The 26,279-nt window shown below is 42.9% G+C and overlaps 1 protein-coding gene across 5 annotated transcripts in view; it reads right to left on the bottom strand.

Moving 5' to 3' along the window:
• NRP1 (neuropilin 1) overlaps positions 1-26,279 on the bottom strand; it is a 136,820-nt gene that overhangs the window by 7,294 nt on the left and 103,247 nt on the right. For 2 of the 5 annotated variants that reach the window (XM_055308647.1, XM_055308646.1), the window contains 7 exons: positions 22,489-22,820; positions 17,621-17,765; positions 14,567-14,671; positions 10,304-10,363; positions 4,967-5,104; positions 823-1,097; positions 21-117 (listed from right to left, as the gene is read on the bottom strand). In XM_055308647.1, the coding sequence (XP_055164622.1) occupies positions 21-117; positions 823-1,097; positions 4,967-5,104; positions 10,304-10,363; positions 14,567-14,671; positions 17,621-17,765; positions 22,489-22,820 (1,152 nt within the window). The remainder of the gene's footprint in view (positions 1-20; positions 118-822; positions 1,098-4,966; positions 5,105-10,303; positions 10,364-14,566; positions 14,672-17,620; positions 17,766-22,488; positions 22,821-26,279) is intronic. The other 3 variants (XM_055308649.1, XM_055308648.1, XM_055308650.1) reach the window with 3 other exon arrangements.

The following is a 26,279-nucleotide window of genomic DNA, read 5'->3' as shown; positions in this document are numbered from 1 at the left end:
ATACAGTAGTTCATACTTACTTGCACAGTCCTCTTGGGAAATGTGGTTGTTAATACTAATGTCATCCACTGCAATCCCACCAAGATTTCCTTTCCCGATTTCGCCTTCAAAAATCACCTAACAAAATGAGATAATTTTTACAGTATTGAAATGTTTGGTCCCGAATAGCAGTGTTTACAAATGCTTGTTCAGTTCAATCTATGGCACATAAATTAAAATCATGAGATTTCATCTAAGCACTCGTTTTGCTCATCAATCTGTATTAACTGCCTGGTGAGGGGATCCCTGGGTGGCTCAGCGGTTTAGCGCCTGCCTTTGGCCCAGGGCGCGATCCTGGGGCGTCGGGCTCTCGGCATGGAGCCTGCTTCTCCCTCCTCCTGTGTCTCTGCCTCTCTCTCTCCTCTCTATGTCTATATAAATAAATAAATAAATCTTAAAAAAAAAAAAAAACCTGCCTGGTGATGGCATAAAACTTCTCCTAACACTCTCATTTTATAATCCAAAATTTAAAACCAGAGGCAGCAGCCAATAAAAGGAATGTTCATTGTGACAACCCAGAAATAGATTATAAAGTAGCATTCTCCCCTCTTTTCACAGCAAATTGGTTCTATTCCTATAATCTTGGAGATGGAACTATGCTGCTGAGAGTATCATCAGCTCAGTATCATGACCACAGCAAAATCCCAGGCTTGGGAGGCACCTGAAATAATCATTGGAATAATTCCCAGGTCTCATTTACGTAATCTTCAAAATACTATCCCCTTCCCCCTGAAAGAGCTGCCCTCCTCCAGGGTGGCAGGGGTGGTGGAGGAGACCACACACCTGATAGAGCTTCAGAGACTTGTGGAGCAGGACCCGCCCTTCCTTCCAGTGGTCTCCTTGGTGTCCGATGGCCATCCAGACTAACTGGTCATACTCTTCTGGCTTCTGGTAGTGCAGCTTCACCCTCAGTGTGCCCACGTGTGAGCCAGACATGTGATACCAGAAGGTCATGCAGTGGGCCGAGTTCTGGGAATAAACCACGGGGCTCACCAGACGAGCCACTTTGCCTTTCTGGTTTTCATCTGCTTGGGAATAGATGAAGTTGCCATCACCTGCTGTGACAAAAAAAACAGATTAGGGGCAGGGGCCACATTTACAACTCCATCGTCTCTTCTTTCAATTTCCAAGACTCAATTTTGCTCTCCTGGGCTGAGCACCAGGAACCCAAATAAGCGGTGGGAAGGGAAGGGTGTGCAGTTTTTGGGGACCTCTTCGGCACCGAAGGCTGCACCCCGAGCCTCTGGAGCCGGTGTTTGATTGGGAGAAGGCTGCAAGGCAGTATTCATTCAGACACTATGGTTGTGATGTGGAATGCACTGTCACATGGACAGGGGCTACGACCCCACCTGGCCTCTGCATCATTGCAGGCACATTGAAAGCAGAGGGCAGACCTGTTTTCGTGCAACTTTAAAATAGTTTCAGCAGCACTGATACGAACACAAGACATTACATGGAATAATTTAGATGTGTTCTTATTTATCATCTCAGCTGAGTGATGATACTATAATTGCTTGATAATAATCGATTTGCAGTTTTCCCAAATAATCTAGTGATCTTCTTTTTCCCACAAATTCAGATGACTTTTCCCTAGTTTATTTTAATGGCTTATAAATTCCTTAGATGCACCTGAGAGTTTGAATTTTAGCTGCAAGTCCCGCTCCTGTTTGATGTGGGCTTCTGGTTCAAGGAGAGGCAAGGTTGCATTTTTGAGGCTTATTAGGACGTGCCATTTTGGCAACGTAGATACTTGCCGAGCTGCAAGGACTTACTCTTGGCTTTGCTTTTAATTACCCCCAGTGGGAACATTTCCTCCTGCCACCACCTGGTCTACACACACAACTCATGTTTCACTGTTTGCTCTGCAAATAGAAATATCGACTCTACTGTCTCACCTGATGTAAGTGTGAATCTGATGCTTGGCCCTCAGTGGGCAGCAGGATGTTTTGTTTGCTGCCCAAGGGGTTTGAGTGTTTGTGAGATACTCTTTCATTGTGCACATGTGGGCACATCCTGTGTCTTCTGGCCTGTGTCAACAGTGTGCTGGTGGAAGTGGGTGGGTCAGCGGGCAGCTTGTTACTCTCACCTGGCTGCTTACGTGAGATTGCACGAAAACCCTCTTAAGAAAACCGACAGATGGAATAATAAAAGGAGGGTGGAAATAAAATCCACAGCTGCAGCAGCATGGTTGACGCTGTCTTTATGGAGCACCCACCCCATGACCGCGCAGATGCTGTTGCTCTTGGGGTTTGTTTTCTCCTGCTACTTTACCAAGTGGTGGTTCCCCATCCGTGTGACAGTGCCATCTCACCGGGGTGAGTAGGGTCTCAGCCCACAGAGAGGCATGGGTGAAAAAGGCACCCATCTTGCGTCTGTGGCCAATATCCCCATTCTTAGGGAAAAACACTGAAGTTAGAGATGCTGCCGAGGAGAAGCACATTTACGGAGCCCATGAGGTTTCTTTTGGCTAGCCGGAGAACTGGTGGAAGAAGGAGGACACTGGACATGGGTAGAGGGAGGAAGATGGCCTGAGAAATCTCCCCTGACCTCGGCCCCCACACTGCTGTGGTCTTTTCAAAACAGGCTCATGTCGCTCCTGTGCATGGAGCTTGTCAGCAGCTCCTTGCTACCATCAGCCTAGCCACACTTCTTCGTGGGGCACCCAGGGCCACACACCCCTGCCACATATCTAACCACTTCACAGAGGAGCCTGTCCAACCACACCGCCTGCGATCTCTCCTCCTCTGTGCACGCCAGCTTACACTCTCAGGGGCAGAACTTTCTCTGATTCCCCCCAGGTTATCTTCCCAGTCACTGCTCACTCCACCTGCAGAGCAATCACTTCCAGCTCACAGCCAGACCCTGACCTCCTGGGGCAGGGCCAACCCTCCTTTATTCCTGTAACCCCAGGGCCTGGTACAGCACCTCACAAGTAACAGGGCTCCTCAAATAACACTTGTTCAATGAACCAGGGAAGATGCTGGGCTTCAGGAATCCTCTGTAAGGAGGTACGTAGCTTCCCTCTTAGAAGCCAAATGCAGAAAACCAAGTGGGATTCCTTCAGCGAAGTTCAAAATTGAACAGCAGCATATTTAACCTAGACAGTGCTAATTTAAAGAAATCTCCATAACTGATTTGCAAAGTGTGGAGTACTGCCTAATGTCATCTGTGTGCATGTGTGCTGTGTGTAGGGCTCTTTTCATCTAGATTTTTTTTATGTTAACAAGTTCCTGCCTTTCAGATGTCAGGCTCACCCCTCTCTCGCTCAGCAAATGCTTGTGTTTCTATTGCTGTAGGAGGCTTTTTCTCTTCAGGGCAGACCTGGTACCACAGCCAAGCAAATCTGGGTGTATGGGAGAACAAAAGAGACAAATCCTTCTGAAGGAATTGCACTTCTCAGCTGTTACTCTAAGACAAGCCCTCCTTTTCTGATACTCCAACACATAAAGCGTTGATATTTTTCCTTTCAGGGGTTTTATCAGAGTTCGGGTCAGGAACTCTGTCTTCATTTTCTCAATTAGCACTTTACTTCTGCAAGCCTTTTAGCTTTTGTCTCTGGCTAACATAGCTTTTAACCTCCTTTGAATGTCAGATCCTACTGAGCCATTTTGCTTCACTTTGCATCAATTTTTCCACCATTACTGCCTTCATTTCAGCTAATTGCATTTGGTTAATTTGATGCCATTTATATGTACAGTGCCATTTACAGTCAAAGTATTTTAAGTTTTCTAAAACTGCTTGTCTTAAGATTCAATTGAAAGTGTCTCAGAATTGAAGGAGTCCAATTTTATCCAATTTCCTTGTCATTCTCATTAGGCAAAGAGGTAGCTGCGGTAGAAGGCGGCCAATTCAACCTACTTAATGGTTATATTCACTGGTAGGAAAAAAGTGAAGGACAAAATGGGAAAGGCATAAAATGCCCTCGGCTAATCCATTGGCCCACTGACCCACTCATCCAAAGCCCAGCACGGAGGACTTTGGCTTAAAGAGCTCTTCTCAGCAAGAGCAGATGTCCCTCTAGGGTATCATCTGGGAAGCCACCTCTTGAGGGAACAGTCCTGTAAGTTTCACTGAGTCGGGTTGAAGTCCGCCCATCGAGTGCTGTGGGTGTGCAGGAGCATGTGTATGTGTGGGCCTTGTAGGACGCCACCGGATCTTTACGCAGCACCTCAAACTCGAAGACAAAATGACTAAGAGGACAACAGGATGGCAGTGGATAAAGAGTTCACTGGAGTGGCTGTCAGCCCCCGCTGGACCCCCAGCCCAACCCTCTGCCACTAATTAATCATAGTAGGAAAGTAAGACCGGAGGTGGGGAAGGCCGGGTGAGGTTTCCACCTGCTCTGAAAAAAGGGGCCAGATTGACAATCAAAAGAAGAAGAATCCCACCCCATCTCGTTCCACTTCCACTTCAAGGGTCAAGGGAGGGCAAGCATTAGGCTTACTTATTGTTTCTTTAGCTGCAAAATAAATGAGATGACATATGACTGGATTTGCTTCAAAATAATCCAGATTCAGGGGTGAGAGAGATAAAATAAGAGTCCTATGATTTGGTGCTTGTTTAAACTGGGTTATATCCATAGAGGGTTCATTTCACTGAGGCTTTTCTACTTTTGAATGTATTTGAGATTTCCATGAAAACGGTGCATTAAAAGTATACAACAGGTAGCCATTCACACATAAAGCTTTGCCCAGTTTGCTGTTTTTCCAAGAGGCCACCAGTTGCCAGATTTCATCAGCCTTCTCTGCTACTGGGTGTAGGAGCATCTCTTCCAGGAAAGGAGATCTTGGTAATTCCAGGAAATGAAAGTGCAAGTGAATGTTTGCTAGTATTTCCTAACACCCTCAATCTCACAGACCCCAGACACCCTCCACAGTAACACCTTCTCTAATTCAAAGAAGCGGGGCCGCAGTGAACTCTCCATTACCTGTGTGATCCTGGATGGGTCCAGTTTTGCTGGTCAACACACTCCACTTGAGCTGCACCTGATTGTCATGCTCCCAACGACAGAAAGTTTTGTGAGAACCCCAGCCAAATTCACAGTTAAAACCATATGTTGGAAACTCTGCAGTGGGAGGAAAGGAAAAATAGAGACAAGCAGAGAAAGACACATTTAATCATTTAGGTCAGAAAGGCCCTTAATTCGCTCACGAAAGGCACAATTTATATAACTTAACGTCTGTTTCCAAATTCTGGGAAAGCCACAAAATCTGGGATTACCAGGAAACTCAAAACACGCATGGAGATGTCAAAATGTTTGCAAAATCACGTTTCGGATTTTTTTTTTTTATCCAGCTTTAAAAAGATTATGGACTGTCTGTCAAATGATTTTACATAAAATTTCCAGGAAGGTTACTTTCCAAAGCATATGTATTACATCTATCGCGTTCTCCTCCTGCCCACAACATTTAATATGAAAGCTACTCTGTTTTTGAGGATAAATCATAGACTGATATCCACCAATGAAAGAATCTTAAGTACAGATTGACCCATGAACCTCAAAAGTCTAGAAATGTGACTTGGCTGGATGTCTTATCCTGGAGGCTATCTGTATTCTCACCACACAGGGTAATGCTTCAGCTCTTTATGCCAGATCTCTGAAGCATTTCGTAAGGTTATTTTTTTCTCCTGTGCTTTGTATCAGGTTAATTAATTCGAAGTGTAAGTTTCTGCTTTTTTTTTTTTAGAGAATTTTAAAATTTGCATGTAAATTAAAACCTCATGCGAGTTCATGTAAAAGCCAAGGCAGTTATTTATTTATTTATTTATTTATTTATTTATTTATTTATTTATTGCCAAGGCAGTTTTAAAGAGCTGTCCACTTAAAAAAAATTTTTAATGTTCAAAAAAATGTTTCTCTTGGAATTTGAAAACAGTATGAATGGATTCTCAGGAATGATTTGTCTTGTGTGTTCTACAAGGTGCTATTTGACTGTGGTGTTTTTAAAAGCCTCTATAGCTTTATTTTTTACTCCAGCCCCCCACCCCTTTTAAGAAGTAACTTAACTTTTTAAATGTGAAAGAAATGAAATCATTGTGGCTTGGAATTTGTTTTCAGTAAACTGAAGCTAATAATTAAAAGAATCTTAAAGATAAAATTCTTGTGCTTCTGTCAGCCCCAGTCTTTCCCCCTATATAAAATTAAACACACAAAGTGGCTGTTTTCTCTAATGAAGGAAGGTCACTGCTTCTCATTGAGTGTGGGTAGTCCACAAGATGGCAGCATTGAAACGGAGAGAAAGGTGCCTAGGACATCTTGCCAATTGATCTTGAATATGTCTCAAAACAACTCTGTATGTACAATAAGGGAGGTATAGTATGGTACGCTGTAGTAGGGTCAGGCGGAGTCCCTATCTTGTTTTGATCTTTTCTTTAACTTGGTCTGTGTTGAACACAACACAAACTTGCTTTCTTCTGGCAGCCTGACCCCTCCCCCACTTCCACAAGGGCCCGAGGGATTTTAATGGGAAGATTTACTTAAGAGATCAGGATGATTTACTTTGCATTTTTTAGTTTCCAAGGAACCCTTTGCAAATGCTAATGGAGAATTTTGGAAGGAATGTCAAAACCGAGCAGGATGGATTCTCCCTTACAATGACAATGAGACCTCCCAAAGGGGGCGCAGAGCCAGTTGGGAAAAGTAACTAGCGAGCCACAAGTTGTGTATAACATGTGCACTTTCAGTTAGTGGGAAAGGGCTGTACTTCACAGCTATGGTGTCACCGGAGAGAGATATTTCATGTCTAGCTTATCATAGCCATGAAATAGGGCTTTATAAAGCATGAGAAATCCTCTCCAAAATTTACCACACTCTTGAGCAGCAAGATTGAATTATGCAGATGAACTACAGTCAATTGAACAGCCACTGAATGGTTGAGCAACCTTGGATGCCAACACCCATGAAACTGGAATGTACTGTTGCATAATCTCATGTTAGAAAATGTTAATATTGGAAAATGTTAATATGTGTGTGGTTTTGGGTTTCCTCCTTCAATGTACTTTATAAGACATGCACATGCAGGAGGGCAGCGAGCCATTACAGCACACACACTTCTGGTTGTATTTCTGCTTAATACATTAAATTTATTGTACAGAATAGAAACCACACCATGCATTATTTTGGCTCTTAATATTCTGGTGACATCATAAAATATATGAGTTTGGATGTGTTGCTAATGACCAGGACATAGGACAGCCTCCTTTGAAAGGAGGACTCAAGCATTTCTGCAGCTGCGTTGAGCGGTGGGCCACATTGGCCTTCTCATGTTTTCTCCAATCCTACGACTTTAACAAGATGATCTGCTCTAATGTTTTGTATTTTGCTACTCTTTCATCTTCTTGCCCTAGTCATATAATCTATGGAAATCTTGTTAATTTAAAAGAAATATTCTTTCCTTTTTTTTTTTTTTAATCCATGCATATGGTGGGGGAGGGGTTAGGAGTAAGAAAATGTTGACAATGCAAGCCTGGCCAGAAAGGCTACAGGTGAAAACCATAACACACACACACACACACACACACACACACACACACACACACACACATTTATAGGGAGGAAATAAATGGAAAGAAAGAGAGGAAGAAAGAAGAACAGAAGCAGAAGAGAAAGGGGGAGAGAGAAAGAGGAAAAAAAAAAGCAAACTGATGAATGAAATACATGTATAGGACCAGTGACCTTTCAGTCTTCAAAATATTACCCAGGCCCTGTGGCTGCACAATTCTCATTAAATTCATTGGGAATAATCTGGCTAAATCCCTTCTTGACTCTTAAAAATAGCAGGAAACTATATTCTGAACTTAAAACAAATTTATAGCCGCTGTGTGCCAGTACCAGCTGTGTTCGTGGAAACTATCTTGCTGGCATTTGAATCATTAGCACCGTATATGCACAAGGATTTAATTTTGGAATCTGGTATTCCAAACTTCTTTTGAAGATGTTAACTAGCTTACTCTCAGACTGGTCTTTCAGGCCAAATAAGTGGAGGAGCTCAGGCCCATGCAGTCACAGGTTGCCAACAGACCTTGAGCTGCTCTAGGAGCCTCTGAAGATCCTCAGAGCGAGAGAAGTTCAGCAGGGAGAGCTGGATTGAAAATGCAGGGTTTCTCATCATTTTCTGGTAGAGTATCAATAGGCTTTGATGCATCTGATTACAATCAGATGCATCAAATCAGTATACGAATATTATATGCCCACGAGTTTATTATATTGATAAGGATCCTCAAAAATGAAATCTTAAGTGAGTCTTAATCTGAGTCTATAATGGCTTCAGCAAAATCAGATTGGATGAAAGTTTAGAAGTTCAATATACTGCCTGTAAAGATGCCTGAAGAATCTGAAACCTGCAGAATAGTATGGATCAAATTATCAGAGAGGTGGGTCCGACCACTGGGTGAACACCTCAAAGTTAGACTTGGCCTCTGACTTGATGCACGCTCAGGGCCTCACGAACTATTCTGACTTGGTCAGAAGGCGATAATGTACAGAACTCCTCAAGGAAGATCAGACGGTCCATCATCCACAAAGACGGGGAGGCAGATTCATGACTCAGGCCATGGAAAAACAAGAAATCGAGTGATTTATAAAGGACTCTGGGCTGCCTGTGGAACTCAAAATGGGAGCAGACACCCTCTATCAGTAAGTTCTGTGGTCTGCCATAGACTGGATCAGATGGTGGTGGCTGTGGGTCTTACTGGTTCAGGATCTATACATCTGTGCCCTGACTACAGTCAGCCCACGGGATGGGGTATAAGGCTGGCCCTTGAACTCAAGCACAAACCAAATGCGTTCACGAAGTCGCTGCTGAACTTTAGCGTCCAGGGGACATTATCTCACTGTGGAATCTGGTGTATACCTTCCCATTGTCTCCAGAGCTCTGGCTCACTTAACGTTTTTCAATGATCCCTAGATCACTGAACTGTCCTGAACCCTGGCTTAGCCAGAAAGTGACAATGAACTTCAGCTTGTCACCTTGGCCCCCTTCCCTATTACGGAGGGTCCCAGAGAGCCAGTTGATGGTTACTCCACAGAGATGCACCCTACAAGGCAGAGGACCCTCCGGGAAAGGCAGGATGCCAGCGAGAGGCCACCAGGGTGGTGATGCAACCCCCGAAGGCCACAGCTCGTAACGCTCGTAACTCGAAAAGATGTCCCTTGGACTGTCGTGTTTTCCGAATTCAGGGGAACAGAACCTCTTCTGTTTCACCTTTTGGCAGCTGGGGGTGCGTGAGCTGCGAGGTCACAGGAATTCTACCCACCTGAGCACAGGGCAGGGGAACTCGGGGTGAAGTTCAAGGGAAGAGAAGTTTGTTTTGCAGTTTAATCAGGTCAACGGTGATAGTGTTCTTTAAGGAGCATACTAATTAGAGCAGGCCTTTCTGCTTTCTGCCTCGCCGGGGAGTGTCATACTGTCGAGGAAACACTGATACACACCACATGCCCCATTAATAAATGACTGCGGAGGCCAAGCTCAGTGAGCTTCGGCAAAGGAAATGGGGGAAGCTGGAAAACTGACCTGCTCACCCTCTTCTAATGATTAACTTTAAAGTATTTAAACCCTCTGATTGCTCACACTGACCGTTTCCCTCCGTGTGCGTCCTGTGTCCGTGGGGAGGAATTCTGCAGAGCGCTAAGGAAACACAAAGGATGGGGGCGGGGAGGCTGCCACTGAACTGCGGGCTGGCCCCGAGGAACAGGCAGCCAGGGGTTTGTAGTCATCAGGCTCATCTATGAATAAAAGGATACGGAGGGGCTGCCCCCCGAGGGCGCAACCATCACAGCCCTGGCTCCCCGCACGCACCCCGTTTCGCCGCACGCCCACTGGAAACGCTGTTGTCAATCTGCCAGCTCCGTGGCAGGCAAAACTGACAAACTTTGCCTGTCTCGGTTTTGTAGAATTGTGATGAAAATAAATAGTCAGGCTGCTGCCTGCGAGATTTCCTTCTCCTGGAGTTTGCAAACACAGTCCGTGTCCTAGATGTGCTGCGTTAAACAAAGTATGTTATCCAGTTCCTTCCCTCGAGAGCCGGGATTGTCACCATTTGGCAATTACTGATGGAGAAGGAAACCTCACTCCCTGCTGCATATACATGTGGATGGAAGGAAAGCAATATTTATGGCTCATGCTTGGAGACCAGATGCTGCGTGGCATCTCTCTTCTAGGACTTTGAGAGAAACCGAAACAGAGAAGCCCGGCTAATGTGGCTACTTTAGGGGGGGAGGGGGGGCGCACACGAAATCTACCCCGTTTTCTGTTTGATTTGCTACCTGATTGTATGGTGCTGTCTATCACGGTTGGCCTTTCTGTGGTCAGCACAGTGGTACCACCTGCAAAACAAAAAATAAGTAACATACAAAAATCAGGAAAAGGAAGCTTTGTGGATAATACACAGTAATGAAATGCTATATGCTTCCTACATCTGTTAGAGGTAAACATTTCCCAGAGAAAATCCTTCCTTTCATTCCCCCTGTGGTTGTCTTTTTACTTGGATTTTGCCCACCACAAGATCAAGTGCAAATAAGCCACGATTTTTTACTTGACACATGCATTCACCAAGCATCCAGGTGGTATGGAGAGTTTGAGACTCGGTTCTAAGGGCATGCCCTGGTTCCCAGGCTAAGTGTGCTACACAACTCTAACTGTGAGAAGCAAAAGCCTCCACACATCCTCAGTGACTTAGGAATTAAACTTGACCTGGGCCTCTAAGCCGCAGACAGCTTCCCAAGGTCTCAGGTGCCAGCCTTCAGGGGACGTGCAGGGCTGCTCCCCACAACCTGTTTTAAAATCAGAAAGCTGACGTGGGCAGCAGCAGCTCCTCCTTTCTTCAGCTGCTGCAGTTGTTTAGTGTCCCTGAGGACAAATATTCTGCGCACTATGTGATTTGGAGAAACCACAGAAAAAGGCAAAGGGACACACACTGCCTCATAGGCCTGGAGCACTAGGAGATGGCCGAAACAATACCCTGGACACTGGGGGCTTCCAATCAGCTGGGGTCAACTTTGGGATTCCTGGTGACAGAACCATGTGACTCACCCTCTTTTGTTTTGCATCTTGGCGCTTCCATTTTCTGCTCATTAAACCACTGTTTTAAAGTAGTGTTCTGGAACTTGTCAACCATAAGAGTCACCTGAGCGCCTTGAAGCTGTAGTTGTCAATCCACGAATCCTCCCCAGGCCTCACAGAACCAGAATTTCCAGAGGTAAGGCCTTGGCATCTGAATTTTTTAAAGTTTCTCAGGTGAGTCTTATAAGCCACTGAGTATGGGACACACTGGTTTGCTGTTCATTACTTGGATGTTTTGAGAAAGCCATTTCTCCTTATGTGTATCTGTTATGGTCAGAGATCATCTGTCTGTCACCCCAAGAGTTGCCCTTTGGGGAAGGGCATGGGGTGGGCTCATGAGTATCATGGGAAGCTTTGAAGGAAGCTTATAAGGTGCCACTGTATGCCTTATCCAATAGTTTTGTTCAATAAAGATCTGTGTGATCATCTCTATTCTAGCCAGGCCCTAGTTTTACCCTGCAGCTTCCACAGATCAGAAATCATCCAGATTACAAAGCAGAGAGCTGTAAAATCGTGCTCTTGGGATGGTATGAAGATTTTGGAGCTAATTGACTGCAGCACCAAGTCATGTTACCCTTGCTCTCCCGGTAAATATGCTGGATGAGTGGTCACACGTGTGCCTGGCCTCAATGAGGCAGGCGCTAGGAAGAAGGAATTATATATATTATGGGTTAAGAAGGTGAATCTATAATGGCAGAATTGGAGAGAGGCCAGCATACATTAGCGTTCTGTTCCCGGTGGTCTTACAGGACAAAGACTCAAGGTGAAAATTCACTTTTTAAAACCGATATGCATTATCAGTTTTGTTATAGGTTGGGAACCAAATTCTGCTGTTGGGTACACCCAGATCCAATGTGAAATTTGGCCTTCTGGTGCCTTTGGAACCGACTGCATTATCTATTGACTTCAAAGGCATTTGCAAATGAGTAACTTCAGGGGTGAATTTTCATCTCGGCAAGGAAGTATGGAAGAGAGCGAAACCTCTGCTCATTTCCATACGTTCAGTACAGTTCACCTGAAATTCAGTGTTGTTTGTAAGTAATGAGCATTTTGCTAAAGTCCTTATTTCCCACTATATTCAAAGCTGTCACCCCGGGAGGAGACATTAAAGTGACACCATCTGCATGAAAGAACCAAATACCGCACGAGAGAGAGCATTCATCCTAATTTCATCCTGACTTCCACATTCCCTCCTAACAGGGTTAAAGTGAGGATGCTTTTTGTTTGGCTCCATTACACTCAACGTGCCAAGTTTGAGGCTCCAACAGTAAAGCCTGGAACAGGAGGAGCAAGGACGGTGCAGAGCTGTGTGAGAGCCTAGGATGTGAACCATTCCCATGTGAGAGGACACCTGGGTTAGGGGAGGCTTTTGCTTCTCACAAAAACGTTTACACATGAGCATGCCCTTTCTCAGAGAAAGGATAACAAATAGCTTCATAAAACAAAATAAGTAAAAAAACAAAAACAAAAACAAAAAACCAAAGACAAAAACACAATCCAAAATGGCCATTAATGCAATAAATAAATTTGAAACATGAGATTCTTTCTGAAATCATCTCTTCTTGATGAGAGCATGGAACAGGCATTATCAAGATCTCTGGAAGTTCTTAATATATGCATGTATTTATAGAAAAATTGAGACAAATGGTCTGGCTTGAGAAAATGACTTTTTCTTTGCCATGGTAATACATAAAAAAAAAAAAGTAGACCTCATTTCTATCTAACCAAGAAAAGATTTTAAATGCTGTAGATAAACTGTAACCCTATCCTTTTAAAGGACTGTCAGTGTTTCCAGTATAAATGACCCATTTTCTGTGGTGTGCTACTTGTTGCCATACATAATTTCCTCCAGGCTAACATACTTGCCCTGTTTCATTCAAGGGCTTTAGTTTCAATTGATTCAGTCATGAACTGATGCAAAAATGAGAAGGTTGGTTGTTCTGATACGAGGAGTAAATCTGAGGCTTTGTTTCTAATCAATATTAACTGACCACTTTAGGGTTTATAAAGAAAAGAACCCTCTCCACAAGAGGGCAATTGAAAGGGTATATACTGTGATGACTATAGTCGTTCTTTTTTATGAGGAATTTCACTACGGATGTGTGACAGAGCCCACAAAAGTCCTGAGGTCTGTGGCAGGCTGTTTATAAGCAATCTAGGGAAAGTTCCACAGGGCCTGGTTCACAGAATGGTACTCTGTTGTTCACACCAGCTGTAGGGTTTTCAGTTGAACTTGACATCGCACAAAGAAAATGCCTCCGCATTAATTAATTTTTGTGGCTCGTGGCTACTTACAGACAAGATTTGTTTTCAAAAACCCATAGTAACATTTATTGGCCCTATGGCTATAAGCAATTATCCTGGGAACTTGGAGGGAGACAGCCTTAGGAGCTGGGATTTAAATGGAAACCTGGTTCAAGGCACTGAATTTCTGAGCTAGATTTTACCCCTTATTTATCTGAGTGCCGAGCTCTCTCGTCACTTCAGAGGAGAGCTTTTGAAGTAATTGGAAATGTACAGTGGGGTGTATCCTTCCAGATTTTACATTAATGCCTTAGCCAATAACATGGCACTGTTATGAAGTGACATGGTAACGCCTTCAGTTTTTGCCCATGGAAATTAATTATGTGGGCTGGCTGAGTCCCTTCTGGACAGAAATATAGATCTGCAGCCAAGGGCTCATGTTTAATCTAAAATGAGAGTCAGATGCTATATGAAACTGCATTTTTACCCAGGTGGCAGTAAAGGTCCTACGGTGATTTTGGCCACAATAGTGTGAAAATCCTACCACCTTGGCCCTTTTCCAAGTGGTACAATCCCATTTCCCCAATTGCCTAATATTTCCTCTGCCACTCCCAGTAGAAGACGAGGTCTCTCTCTGAGGGTTTTAAAAATGCTATGGAGTAATACTCTTAATTAGTGAGGAATTTGGCACACAACCTCCCGGATACATTTGCTAGTTGTTCCTGATGTGAAATAACAACTAATTCTGCCTTTGTAAATTTTAATGTCAAATGATTTACAAAATTCTAACTTAAAAGCTGCATTTTGAATATAAGCCTGATTTAATCGATTAGTTGGGTAAAGGTTCCACTCCAAACATCTTAACTTAGTTAGAAAATGAAAATAAACATTCGAAAGTGTGTGGTTATGTATGGGTGGTGCATGTGTTACGGGGGTGGGGCTTTGAAGATGAGGATGAGTTTAGCACATTTAGCCATGGAGAAATCTGTATTTGATTAAAAGCATCCTAGCCTCTGGCTCTGAACACGGCTTAGATGATTGCTTTGAATGGCGGTGGCAGGTCGGCACCGGGCAAGAAAGGATGCATCGGCAGCTCCTTCACCACAGGACCACCGCCAGCCAGGAAGAGGAGGAGTTATGCAAACACAAACAAATGTCTAGCCAGGTCTCAACCACAATATGACTGAAATGGCACAGCAATGGGATGAAGATGGTTTCTGCACCTGTGAGCTGGAAGTCATCACCTGTTCCGCTGTGGCAGTTGGCCTGGTCGTCATCACACTCATCCACCAGGTTCCCGTTGGGAGTGGTTGGACCAGCTGTAGGTGCTGAAACAAGATCCAAGGATTATGATCTCACACCTCTGCAATGTATTCGCAGGGCTCTGGCTTTGGAATCTGCTAACACCTTTGCAGAAAACTCTAATCCGTCCTAAGCAGGCTGGGAGCATGGTTTGCCTCTCTTTCAGGAGCTAAATATACTTGGATTTGGCAGAGTGCATTGGGGACTGCTCTGTTTGGTATTTGATCCATATCTGCTGAGGAGAGTAGGCTGCCTTAGCGTTTTATACATTGTTATCTACATAAACATCCTTTTTCTGAACAGTGCTTGAATTCTCTCACTGGTTATTTATTCATGACCCTGGAATTGAGAACTTTGATGATGGAGATTCTGCTTCAACTGGTTGTCTTTTCATTTCCAGTGTGCTAGAGAACTCATTTGTCACACGAATTCTTTTACATTCTTAGCATTTGCTAAGTTCGTATCATAACTTTTCCCTAAAAAGGGGTCTCAAGATTTTCTCTTAGTATAGTATTATTCTGTTTTGTTTTGTTTTTAACTGTTTTGACTGATTCCATTTCCCTTTAAGTAAGCTTCTCAACCTGGGACACCCCCCCCCCCCAGCAGGTGTTTGAGAGGAGTTGTCTTAGATATCCCGGGGTCATTTTCCCTGAACTGCTGGGCGGACTACATTCCAACCCTGGCAGGTATTCCTGTATCTCTGAGTTTGTTGTTGAAAGGTAGCCAACATTAATCAAAGACTGCTTTTGAAGTTCTTTAAATTTAGTTTGGTCTATTATTTTCAGCCTGTCACTCATTCCTGCAATCTGTTTAATATTTTACAGTTTTAGGCATTACGTTTCATTTTACAGAACCTGAGGTAACGTACAGTTTTCTTGAAGTCTGAGAACCAGACAAGATACCAAGAGCAGGGGCCTGTTCTCTGAGAGCTTCTGGCCAGCAGGACTGTATCGGTAACTGCTTCTTTCTCAACAAAAATTTGATACTGTTTGTTATTGTGCTTAATTAGTGAGCAGAGTTATGACAAATATAGAAACAGAGCTATTTTTTACTTCCCCAACTGCCCAGAACACACGCCAGTAATAACTAGGAAATCAGCACATATAGAGAATGTGTACACAGTCTAGGCATGCGGTGTAGACTGTGTAAAATGTCTGCACATTCTGGGCTCCACTTGTCGCCATCACTGAATCAACAGAATCCTCCCTGACATTCCAGATGCTTGTCTTCACTGAGTTATGTGCCACTTTTAAGTACTTAAAACTCTCTGTTCATTTGCATTCCTTATGGTATTTATAGAGGTGGAGTTCCTCATTGGAAGCGGTCCGGGGTAGGACCTGGCTTAAAGTGAAAAGGTAGAAAGTGAATAATTTTTATTTCCCAGTTTTACTGCTTGAATATATTTTCTCTTCTGTGATTCTCTAATTGTTTCTCATAAATGCTCGCCTAAAGATGGCCACGCGTGCAAGGCTTGGAATCTTCCAGACCATGAGGCACAGAGCAGATACTAACTAAGGGCCTGTTAATCCTTTTAAGGAAGGAAAAAAAGCCCACTCCCTTTCACCAATCGTGTCAAAAAGCTCTGACATTACTTTCCCGGGATGCTGACTTCTCTCACGGCGGCTCGGGGCAACTTCCTCACTTTTGTGAGCACTTGGAAACATCTGCAGCAAATCTCTTCACCAACCATTTCCACCTCACTACAACTGGCAAACTGCCACCAGCCTCAGTCTTTTCAACCAACCATTCATTCCACCTCTTAAATCCGTGTTGCTCTTCAATCTGCTTGTCCCTCCTTTTTCTCGGTTTCTTTGCCAAAGTCCTGGCACATAGTCATTCTTAGTCTGGGTTGATAGTGACTAGATAACTCAGAGGTCTGAGAAGTGACTCCAGATTCAGAAACAACTACACAATAACGAATGGGAGATAATGGCCTGCTTTAAAATAAATACATACAAAAGTAGCTATGAATTATTCACCAGTATGGTGATTTATATCTTAAGATTCTCTAGTGCATAAGAAAAGTTTTATGATGTTTAATGTGCTCAAGAATGTAATTATATTTGGGTAGCTCAAAACACAAATAATTTTGAAACCACAAGAAGGTGATATTAAAAAGCATTCTTCAGAACAACCATGAGCATATGCTCGATTGATTAACATCTGGGTACCAACAATAGCCATCCTTTGAGCTAGCCTGGAGGAAGACCTTTATGGGGATGGAAAAGTTGGTTACTCATTGATGACCAAATCTAAGGCAGATGGGAATTCTAATGCACGAAAAGCATTCTATGGTACAATAAACAACCATCGCATCAGTTTTTCAAACATTCCTCTTATTATGTGATAAAAAGGCAGAGCTGAGTGCAGTTCTGAGGTCAGTGAGTGAAATGAATTTGTCCTTGGTATGACTTTCATATGATAAGTTTATGCAATAATATCCTTAAACGGACCTTCACCGCATGTTCAGGTATAATATTATCTCACGTAAAGATTTGTTTCTCTGCATCAGCCTGAAACAACACTAAGAAAGTCAAAGGAATTGGTGGTTGCCAGGGGTCAAGGGGAAACGGCTTCATGGGTGTGGGGTTTTACCCTGGAGTGATGGAAATGTTTTGGGACTAACATTGTGGTGGTTGCATAAATAACTGTGCATGTCCTTCCTAAGTGACAATGAATTATTCACTTAAAAATGGTGAGTTTTATATCATGTGAATTTCACCTCAGTAAATTATTAAAAAAAAAATCAAAGGAGGCAACTCAGAATCTGAGGAGAGTTCTGCAAACAACCAACACAAGGCACTGTGTCGTGGAGGGTGCTGGAATATTGAGCCTCATGTACCAGCAGATGCAGAGGCAGGCTCACCCAGGGGAAAAAGCTGGCAATTTGCAGCAGCACCATCAGAGGCACAAAAGCATGAAGAAAGAGATTTAAGAAGTGGGGAAGTAGAAGGGACTCTGGAAATTGTAATTACCTTCCACTTCACAGCCCAGCAGCTCCATTCTTAGCCCCAGGCCTCCATGAGTAGCTCTCTCAGGGTAGATCCTGATGAATCGTGTAGAAAGAGGTGGAAAAGTCCGCAGCTCAGGTGTGTCGTAGTTGTTGTTGCCTTCGAAAGACTGTGAAATAGGAGAAACACCATCATCCATAAAACCTCCCTTTTGGCAGAAGAGTCCCTCCTCTGGGACGCTTAATAAAGCAGAGAAATAGACCCCATCCTACCCCTTGGTAAACGGCTGACACTTCTTTCATAAATGAGATAGGGGGAAGAAAAAAAACAATTAAAGCTTCTCTAAGAAGTGACGTGTCATTTCTCAGAAACTTTGGAGTACATGCAGAGGCTATCCCAGAAGCTGAGGATTTAATGAGACATGAGGCTGATGTGCTTGGGAGAAGGGACACTTCTACCGCCTCTTTGAGGTGGAGGAAGATGAGGAGGAGATATTAAATTTAGTGTAGTGCACGAGCTATTTAGTTAGGAACTGGGGTGTTTCCAACCCACTGAAATTACTATTTACTGAATCAGTACAACAAGTTGGAGGCATTTGTAGATAAAAGACCTTCTCGTCTCAGGAAAATAACAAGGGTCCTAACTACCGAGTGAGGGCCTGATGCCAGGCTGAACTGCAGCGTGAATGGGCTCCTCTTATTGAAGTCCATGCCTAACGTGAAGATGCTGTGTCATTCTTCCGGAGCCAGGCCACCCGTTGCCAGTGCTGCTACTTTATTTTAGTTCCCTTTTCACATTGACAGGAAGGTCAAAATCCTTGAGTGGAATCATAAGAAAATGGAACAATAACTTTTGCAAGAAGTAGATAAGCCTTCTTATATCCTCTTCTCTCAACATCATTCTTAATCCTGTTCAGGATGGGAGGTGGGGAGGGGGGTTAGAAAAATCAAATCGCCTTACCATTAGGAGTGTCTTATTATTCAACAAACATTGCATAATGTTTATTGCCACAAAACATTGTTCTAAGTGCTTAAAATACATGAATTCATTTAATCCTTAAGACAACTCCATGAGGTAGATTCTATCATTAACCTCAGTTTACAGATGAGGCACAGAGAGGTTGAGCAATTACCCATGGGTATATGTGCAATAAGTGTTAGAGCCAGGGTTCAAACCTAGGCAGTCTTAACTGGTGCCTGGCACCACACCCTTATGGTGTCTTTGCCCTTAGAAATTATCGAGACTAATCTCATTAAATTCGGGGAAACTGAGGTCTATAATCAAGGGGAAACTGAGGTCTATAGTCAAGGTCACATATTTAGTTTCCTTAATTTTTCCTTAAATATAGTGTTGCTTGGGCCACCAAACTGGGTAGATTAGATTCAGTGGATGGTCAGCCCCAGATCATGTCAGTCAAGAGCAGGGACTATACCAACTGTTGAGTCAAGACGTCATAAACCAGCAAAAGATGTGATCGTTCAGTGGCAGAAATATCAGGGCCAAATGGGCATGTATGTAAGAGAAGATAGATTGGGTCGGATGTAACATGACCAGAGGTTCTCTGAGTTCTAGAAGGAAAAGTCTCCGGGAACCGAAAGGGACATGGTTAACATAGACCTGCTTCTTTCCCTGAAAGATTCCTTCTATTATTTTCAAGAGTAAATTCATTATTGGGGTTCCGCATTCTTGATAGAACACGTTTGCTTCCAATAATTGAGAATCTGGCATACATTATTGTGAGGCCCAATTAAGTGTCACCAGTGAGGTCTAATTATAATGAAAACAACATTAGTACACATGCCTGTTCTGTCTAAGTTAACAGCACTCCAGTAATCATAGGAGAAGAGCAGTTGCAGTTATGGAATCCTGGGCTCTTTTTCTAATTTTAACTTGAGTAATGAATTAGCACAATGTAAAAACATTATAAAAGCTGTCAGTGATGAGGTGGGAAGAATATTAGCAGTAAAGAGCCATATGGAACTGGGCTAACTTTGTTAACGTAAGGTTGTTTATGAAATATCTTGGTGTCCTTTTACTAATCATGTTTTAGCAGAAGAGGGCTTTGAGTATTGAGATCTATCTGCTTCTGAGAAGTCCAGTAATTCAGATACTCTGATATACCTTGTCCATCACATGCTACTTGAGGGTCGGAAGTGAGGAGCAGGTATACAGGATTTTAAATCCATCGAAGTGCTGTTGTATTCATAAAACCCAGTACTCATTCTAGTATTACATAAAAGGTACTTGGCGGGATCCCTGGGTGGCTCAGCAGTTGAGCGTCTGCCTTTGGCCCAGGGTGTGATGCTGGAGTCCTGGGATTGAGTCCCACACTTCAAGCTCCCTGTATGGAGCCTGCTTCTCCCTCTGCCTGTGTCTATGAATAAATAAATAAAGACTTAAAAAAAAAAAAAAGGTACTTGACATCCTAAGCAGGTGACCTTCATTTGTAAGTTTAAATATAGTATGTTTTAAATATCATTATACAATTTAGTAATATGTACTGCTCCTAAACTGAAGGTTTTACCAGTGTCCTTTTTCATCTTAAAGATTTTATTTCAGGAGAAGGACACGTCAGGAATCACAGATGAGGCTCTGTGTTAAATAATTTAGATGCTTTTGTGGTTTTAAATATCATAGGAAGATGATAATGGATAAAATAATATTTTAGGAGAAAAATCTCACAGACTCATGAATGGAGTTTTTGTTGTTGTTAAAATTGAAAACTGTTTGCTGGCTTCCAGGGGGGATTCTATATGCAATGTACTACAATAGAGTGATAAATTTAGACTTAATTGCAGAGGTGATGAGACATCTTATCCAAAGCATATGGTGATTTGTTTTCTTTCTCTCATAGAACTCTCGTGTTGAAGAACACGTCACCACAGCACCAGCTCCAGGATGAGGCTGATGTGCGGCACATTCACACTTCGTGATAAAGTCAGAAGGCTCCTTGTCCTAGAAAAGATTGGCTCTTAGGGGAACTCCAGTTTTTGATGTTTATTTTACTTTTTCTTTTATCAAAACAAGAGAGGCAGACATAAAAGGGGCAAACAAAATGAACACAATAAAGAGAGGAACTGTATGTAGATTAAAAAAAAAATCCACTAGAAATGTTTTAGAAACCACAAGTTAAGCAGGGGTGAGATTGGGAGAGAAATGCTTACATTTCTGACAGCATCCTAACTCTCAGTGGCCCACTACACTAGTGTGACCACGGCCTGTAAGGGACAGGTGGTCTCTGCAGAGCCCCACATCTGGACGGAGGGGGAGCTGGCTGCACTGGCAGGCTTTTGTTTCCTGCCACGCCCTTGGCCTGAGTCACCATATCAAGCCACAGTGCCACACTCGCTTAGGAGTGGGAGCAAGGATAACATTCCCACCAGTGGGCAGGGAGCTTCTCACAAAAGGAGTAGGTCCTGGGAGAAGCAGTGATGGAAAGGCCACGATGGGAAGCCAGTTGTATTGGGTGTGAGAAGCACCATCAGCAGAAGGCCGTTCCCACAGTGCTTACAGAATGGATGGTTTCTGGTGTTACTTATTTCAAACTCAAACCAGCTCTCAGGCCACCCAACATACTCCTGGATGTCCTCTCCCGGTTGGTGGTGTGTGCTCAGGAAATGCAACTAAGTTTGACTATCAGTCTAACTAAAACATGATCACTAAAGAATATCTGTTGGTTTTTTTTGTTTGTTTTTTGTTTTTTTAAAGATGCCATGTGTTGTGACTATTGGAATAGCTCTCTTTTCACTGGGTCAAGAGCCAATTGTTTTTCAAAAGATTCCAATGAATAAAAAACATACTGATGCGTTATTCACAAAAGCCAAAAAGCAGAAGCCCTGACAGTGTCCATCCGTGGATGAATGGATACATGAAATGTGGTACGTGCATACAGCAGAGCATCAACCAGCTTTAAAAGAAAGGGAATCCTGTCCCATGCTACAACTTGAGCATACTGTGCTAAGTCAAATAAGCCGGGCACAAAGGCTCACACATTGTATGATCTCACTTATATGAGGCTCCTAGAGAAGTCAAATTCATAGTGACAGGATGTGGAATGGTGGTTGCCAGGAGCTGGGGGTCAGGGGGATGGGAGTTCTTGCTCGGTGGGTTTAGAGTTTCAGTTTTGCAAGATGCCACAGCTCTGGAGATCGGTTGCACAACAGTATTAATGTACTTAACACCACTGAACCGTACACCTTGAAAAGGTTAAGATGGTAAATTTTATGTTACATGTATGTCATGATAATTAAAATGTAAAAACAGGGACGCCTGGGTGGCTCAGCAGTTTGGCACCTGCCTTCGGCCCGAGGCATGATCCTGGAGACCGGGGATCGAGTCCCACGTTGTGCTCCCTGCATGGAGCCTGCTTCTCTCTCTCTGCCTCTCTCTCTGCCTGCGTCTCTGCCTCTGTCTCTGTGTCTCTGATGAACAAATAAAATCTTAAAAAAAATAAAATAAAATGTAAAAACAAACAAATCCATTTAAACAAGGGACGAATGAGAGAAGGGGAAAAGGATGGGGAAGGGGAGGCTAACCGATTTGAAACTGCAGAGAGATTCTGAATTTCTACTGGGTTGTCCTGTCAGCCTCCAAGCCCCCAGCTTCTGGGCCACCCTGTCTCCTGAGTGTTGAGCTTTCCACTGTCCACTGAGGAAGGAAAGGTGATCAGCATATGCGATTCTGTGTTGCTCTCAGATACCACCTTTAGCACCTCATTCCTGGCTTCGCTAGGATGGGGTCCTACGAACACCATCAAACACCTCCATTGATGTCATGGCTTAAAGAAATACAAAGTCATATATCTTCAGGAAAATGCTGGAGACCCTTGATTTAAGTCAACGACACGAGAAAAGACTTCCTCCCCAGCAGCCGCTCTCATCCCTGGACCTCACCTTAGCCTTGCGCTTGCTGTCATCCATGATCATTCTCCAGTCTGAGCCATTGTTGCTGTAGCCAATCTTGAACTTCCTCATGAACACCTTGTTCTCCCGGTGCTTCCCCCCTTGAATGATGATGCCCCTCACAATCTTCTCTTCCCCCAGGTCCACCTGGAGCCACTCGTTGATGTATGGGTGAGGCGCGGGTGGCAGTGTCCAGCCGGAGCGACTGGTTACCAGGCGAATATTTTCAGGCATCCAGTTTCTCTCTCCTTGGTTTGATGCTGTTATCTGGGAGTCAGAGATAAGTCCAGACACCATACCCAGCATGCCAGAGCAAGGATAATCTAGAGGGTGGAGGGAAAGAGATGATGTAAGATGATTTTCTATGAGTCTCCATGCCTAGAAACAGAATACCACAGATTGAATAGGAGCATTGTACCCATTCACATACATTTTTAAGTCTCTGGATCATTTGACATTAAGCCAGAGCCTTCCCTCCCTCAAACCTTCCTTCTATACTTTCAGAACCCCTCTCCCACACCCATGTTCCAATAAAAAACAGTCCTCCATAAGGGCATATATTTCCCCCTTTTTGAGTTCTTCCAAATTTAATGTCAAAGTATTGATGTTCCAGTCCCTTGGGTATCTAGAATCTATCCCTAGATCCAGCACAGGTCCTGCCCAACAGAAGTTCAGCATATGACAGGCTGGAGATATGAAATCAGTAATGTCAATAGCAGGATGCTATCCTGCCCACCCCTCTTTCTAACTGTATTAGGAGCTTTCCACACAAATATTCACTGTCATCTCAAATGTACCATGTCCAAATCCAAATGGTCCTCTTCCCTTGACACTGAATCCCTTTATCAAACTCTGTGTTTTAACCAGTGGAGCCACCAAGCTAGTTCCTGTCTAGTCATCTTGTTTATCCCCATTTTACATTTTTGCATTCCTGTTCTGCTACTAAAACCTGTCATGTTTTGTTAACAGCAACAACAACAAAAAGGTATGTTGGCTCTGCCTTGTGGTCACCATTTCCTTCAGCACCATCCTGGTCTATGCCCTCCTGGCCAGGGTGCTATATGGTCTGGCTGGCCTGTCAGACCCCAGTTGTCAATCTACACCATGCAAAATTGCCAATTCACTTTTCATAATTTTTTTTTTTGCGGTATCATTCTTAAGCTCAAAAATCTTCCACTGCTAAGTGAAATAAGTCAGACATAAAAGGACAAATATTGTATGATTTCATTGATATGAGGTACCTAGAATAGTCAAGTACATAAAGAAAGGAAGTAGAATGGTGGTTGCCAGGAGCCAGTAGGAGAGAAGAACAGGGAGGTGGTGTTTAACACTTACAGAGTTTCAGTTTGGGATAACGAAAAGCTCTGGAGATGGATAGTGATGATGGCTGAGCAGTAATGTGATTGTACATAACACAACTCAATCGTATCCTTAAAATAGATAAAATGGTACATATTATGTTATGTATATTTACCACAGTAATAAAAGACAGAGCTTTAGAAAATTTCCATGGCTCTCCATTATTTATAGGACCATATACAGAGTCTCTATTCAGCTTTGGAGACTTTCATTTTGGTTTCACCCTGTTTATCTAATTTTATTTCCTCTTACTAACAGTATACTCCAGCTAATCCGTTTTCTTCTCTAATCCTCATCACTGCCTTTGCTCAGAACATTCCTGCCGCCCCTCATCCTCCTGTTGATGGAAGTAAGGTCCATTGAAATATTAAAACCCAGTTTAAGACTCTTCATGAGAACTTCCCAAACTACTCTAGTCTTTATTCTAAACTCTCCCATCTCAGAAACAGGATTATATGTGCAAGAAGTAGCACAGAGTTTCCTGCTAAACTATTCTCTCCATGTTTTTAATATTGATAATCTTATATCCACAGCCAGATTATAAATTCCTCAAAGGCAAGGAACAGCATCAGATCTTTTTATATCTTTATAGAAGGCCCAAGTAGCTTCTGAGCATACGGAGAGTATCAATCAGTGTTTAATTGGCGACTTGATAACAAACCTTTTAATCACTCTCCTTTCATTTTTTTTTTAAAGATTTTATTTATTTATTCATGAGATATACAGAGAGAGAGAGAGAGAGAGAGAGAGACAGAGAGACAGAGACACAGGCAGAGGGAGAAGCAGGCTCCATGCAGGGAGCCCAATGCGGGACTCAATCCCTGGTCTCCAGGATCACATCCTGGGCTGAAGGCGGTGCTAAACCGCTGAGCCACTCGGGCTGCCCTAATTACTTTCCTTTCAAAATTGTACACCTCAATCAAGGAGTCTAGGAATGATAACCTATTTTTCCTTGAAATAATTCAATTCTGCATAATATAATCAAAATTTAGCTTAAAAATATAGCCATTCTAGGTTAAGGACATGTATTTATGCAATTAAACTGTGTCCATGTTATGAGCCGCCCTTAAGAATTAATTACTCAAGATACTTTCCACATGAGGTGTATATTTCAGGTCATGTCATTTCTTTATCCAAGCATTCAGTCCTGGCTCATCTAGGAATCATGCATGCACTGTCAGCCATGCCAGCCAGGCCTTCCAGATCGTGGCCTTGCAAAGCCTCTTCTCTTTTGCCCCTTTTGCTAGAGGCAAGTGGAATAAAGCACTTCCTTATGGGGGTGGGAGAAGGAAGCTTTCTGTCATTCTTTTCCCTCCTCTAAGAAGTCCCCATTATCTTGCCCTTCACTATCTAAACCACTAAAAATCTTGAGGAGTTTTCAAATGCTACAATTTTCCTCATCTTTCCAACTAGGCGTGGCTTTGATTTTCTGAGACTCTTTATTAGATCTGCATGTCTCCTATACTGATGACCATATTCAATTCCTTGGATTGCTACTAATGCCTCATCAGATTTTAAGTTCTTTGAGGATATGAACCAAGTCATATTTAAACATTTTCTATGACTTCTTGAGCCCTGCTTTATATATGGTATTTGCTTAACAAATACTTGTTGAATTAATCAACTTATTAACACAATAAAGGCAGCTGTCATTTTTCTCAAGCACCCCTTCCTGTAATTCAATTGCTCCAGGCTGGGGATCTGGAAACCAAGAATAAAATCAATGGGGATTAAAAAAATTATAAAAAGTATTTTACTGAGGGTCTATGAAAGTATAGAGCTAAAAATAGAAGTCACATTTTTGGTGATTGTGGTTACACCTGACTGATTCAAAATCAGCCTTTATATTGAAAATGTTTAGCTGGTAATAAGTACCAGATGTTAGCATCTGGAGAAAAACACAATTAACCTGAATATTGTAAGGAAAGCACAACCTTTACCAGATTTACCTCCTTTTTCTGATGCAGACTTGGCTAGGGCACAGTTTACATATCCACAAAACCTGGTGATGCCCCACCCCTGTTTAGCCAACATATCCCCAGGACAGTTAGATACTCATTCCTTCTATAAATCAGCCTTAACCAAAAAGAACAATGAAGAGCCTCCTTGATTTGCCTTTGACTAAAAATTGTGTGACTCCCTTTTAGCAATGATTAGGAGAAAAACTATATTAACATTTCAAGGTTTGAATGCGATGCTAGGATCTACTTCTACTCTTCCATAGCAGGCTGGCTCCATGTGCTTTAGCCTGGCTACATGTCCAATCCTTTGGAAGTAGTGTTGCCAACGTTAGCAAACAATCAAAGAAAAACAACAAAACAAGAAGCAGGATGGCAAACTAAATTAGAATTTAAAATAATGAATAATTTTTTAGTATATTCCAAATATTGCATGGGATATACTTGTACTAAAAAAACGACTTG

This window comes from Nyctereutes procyonoides, unplaced genomic scaffold (genome assembly GCF_905146905.1).
Source record: "Nyctereutes procyonoides isolate TBG_1078 unplaced genomic scaffold, NYPRO_anot_genome, whole genome shotgun sequence".
In the NCBI taxonomy this organism is placed as follows: domain Eukaryota; kingdom Metazoa; phylum Chordata; class Mammalia; order Carnivora; family Canidae; genus Nyctereutes; species Nyctereutes procyonoides.
Note: the sequence above shows the minus strand (reverse complement) of the source record. Positions and strands in the feature narration are given on the sequence as shown.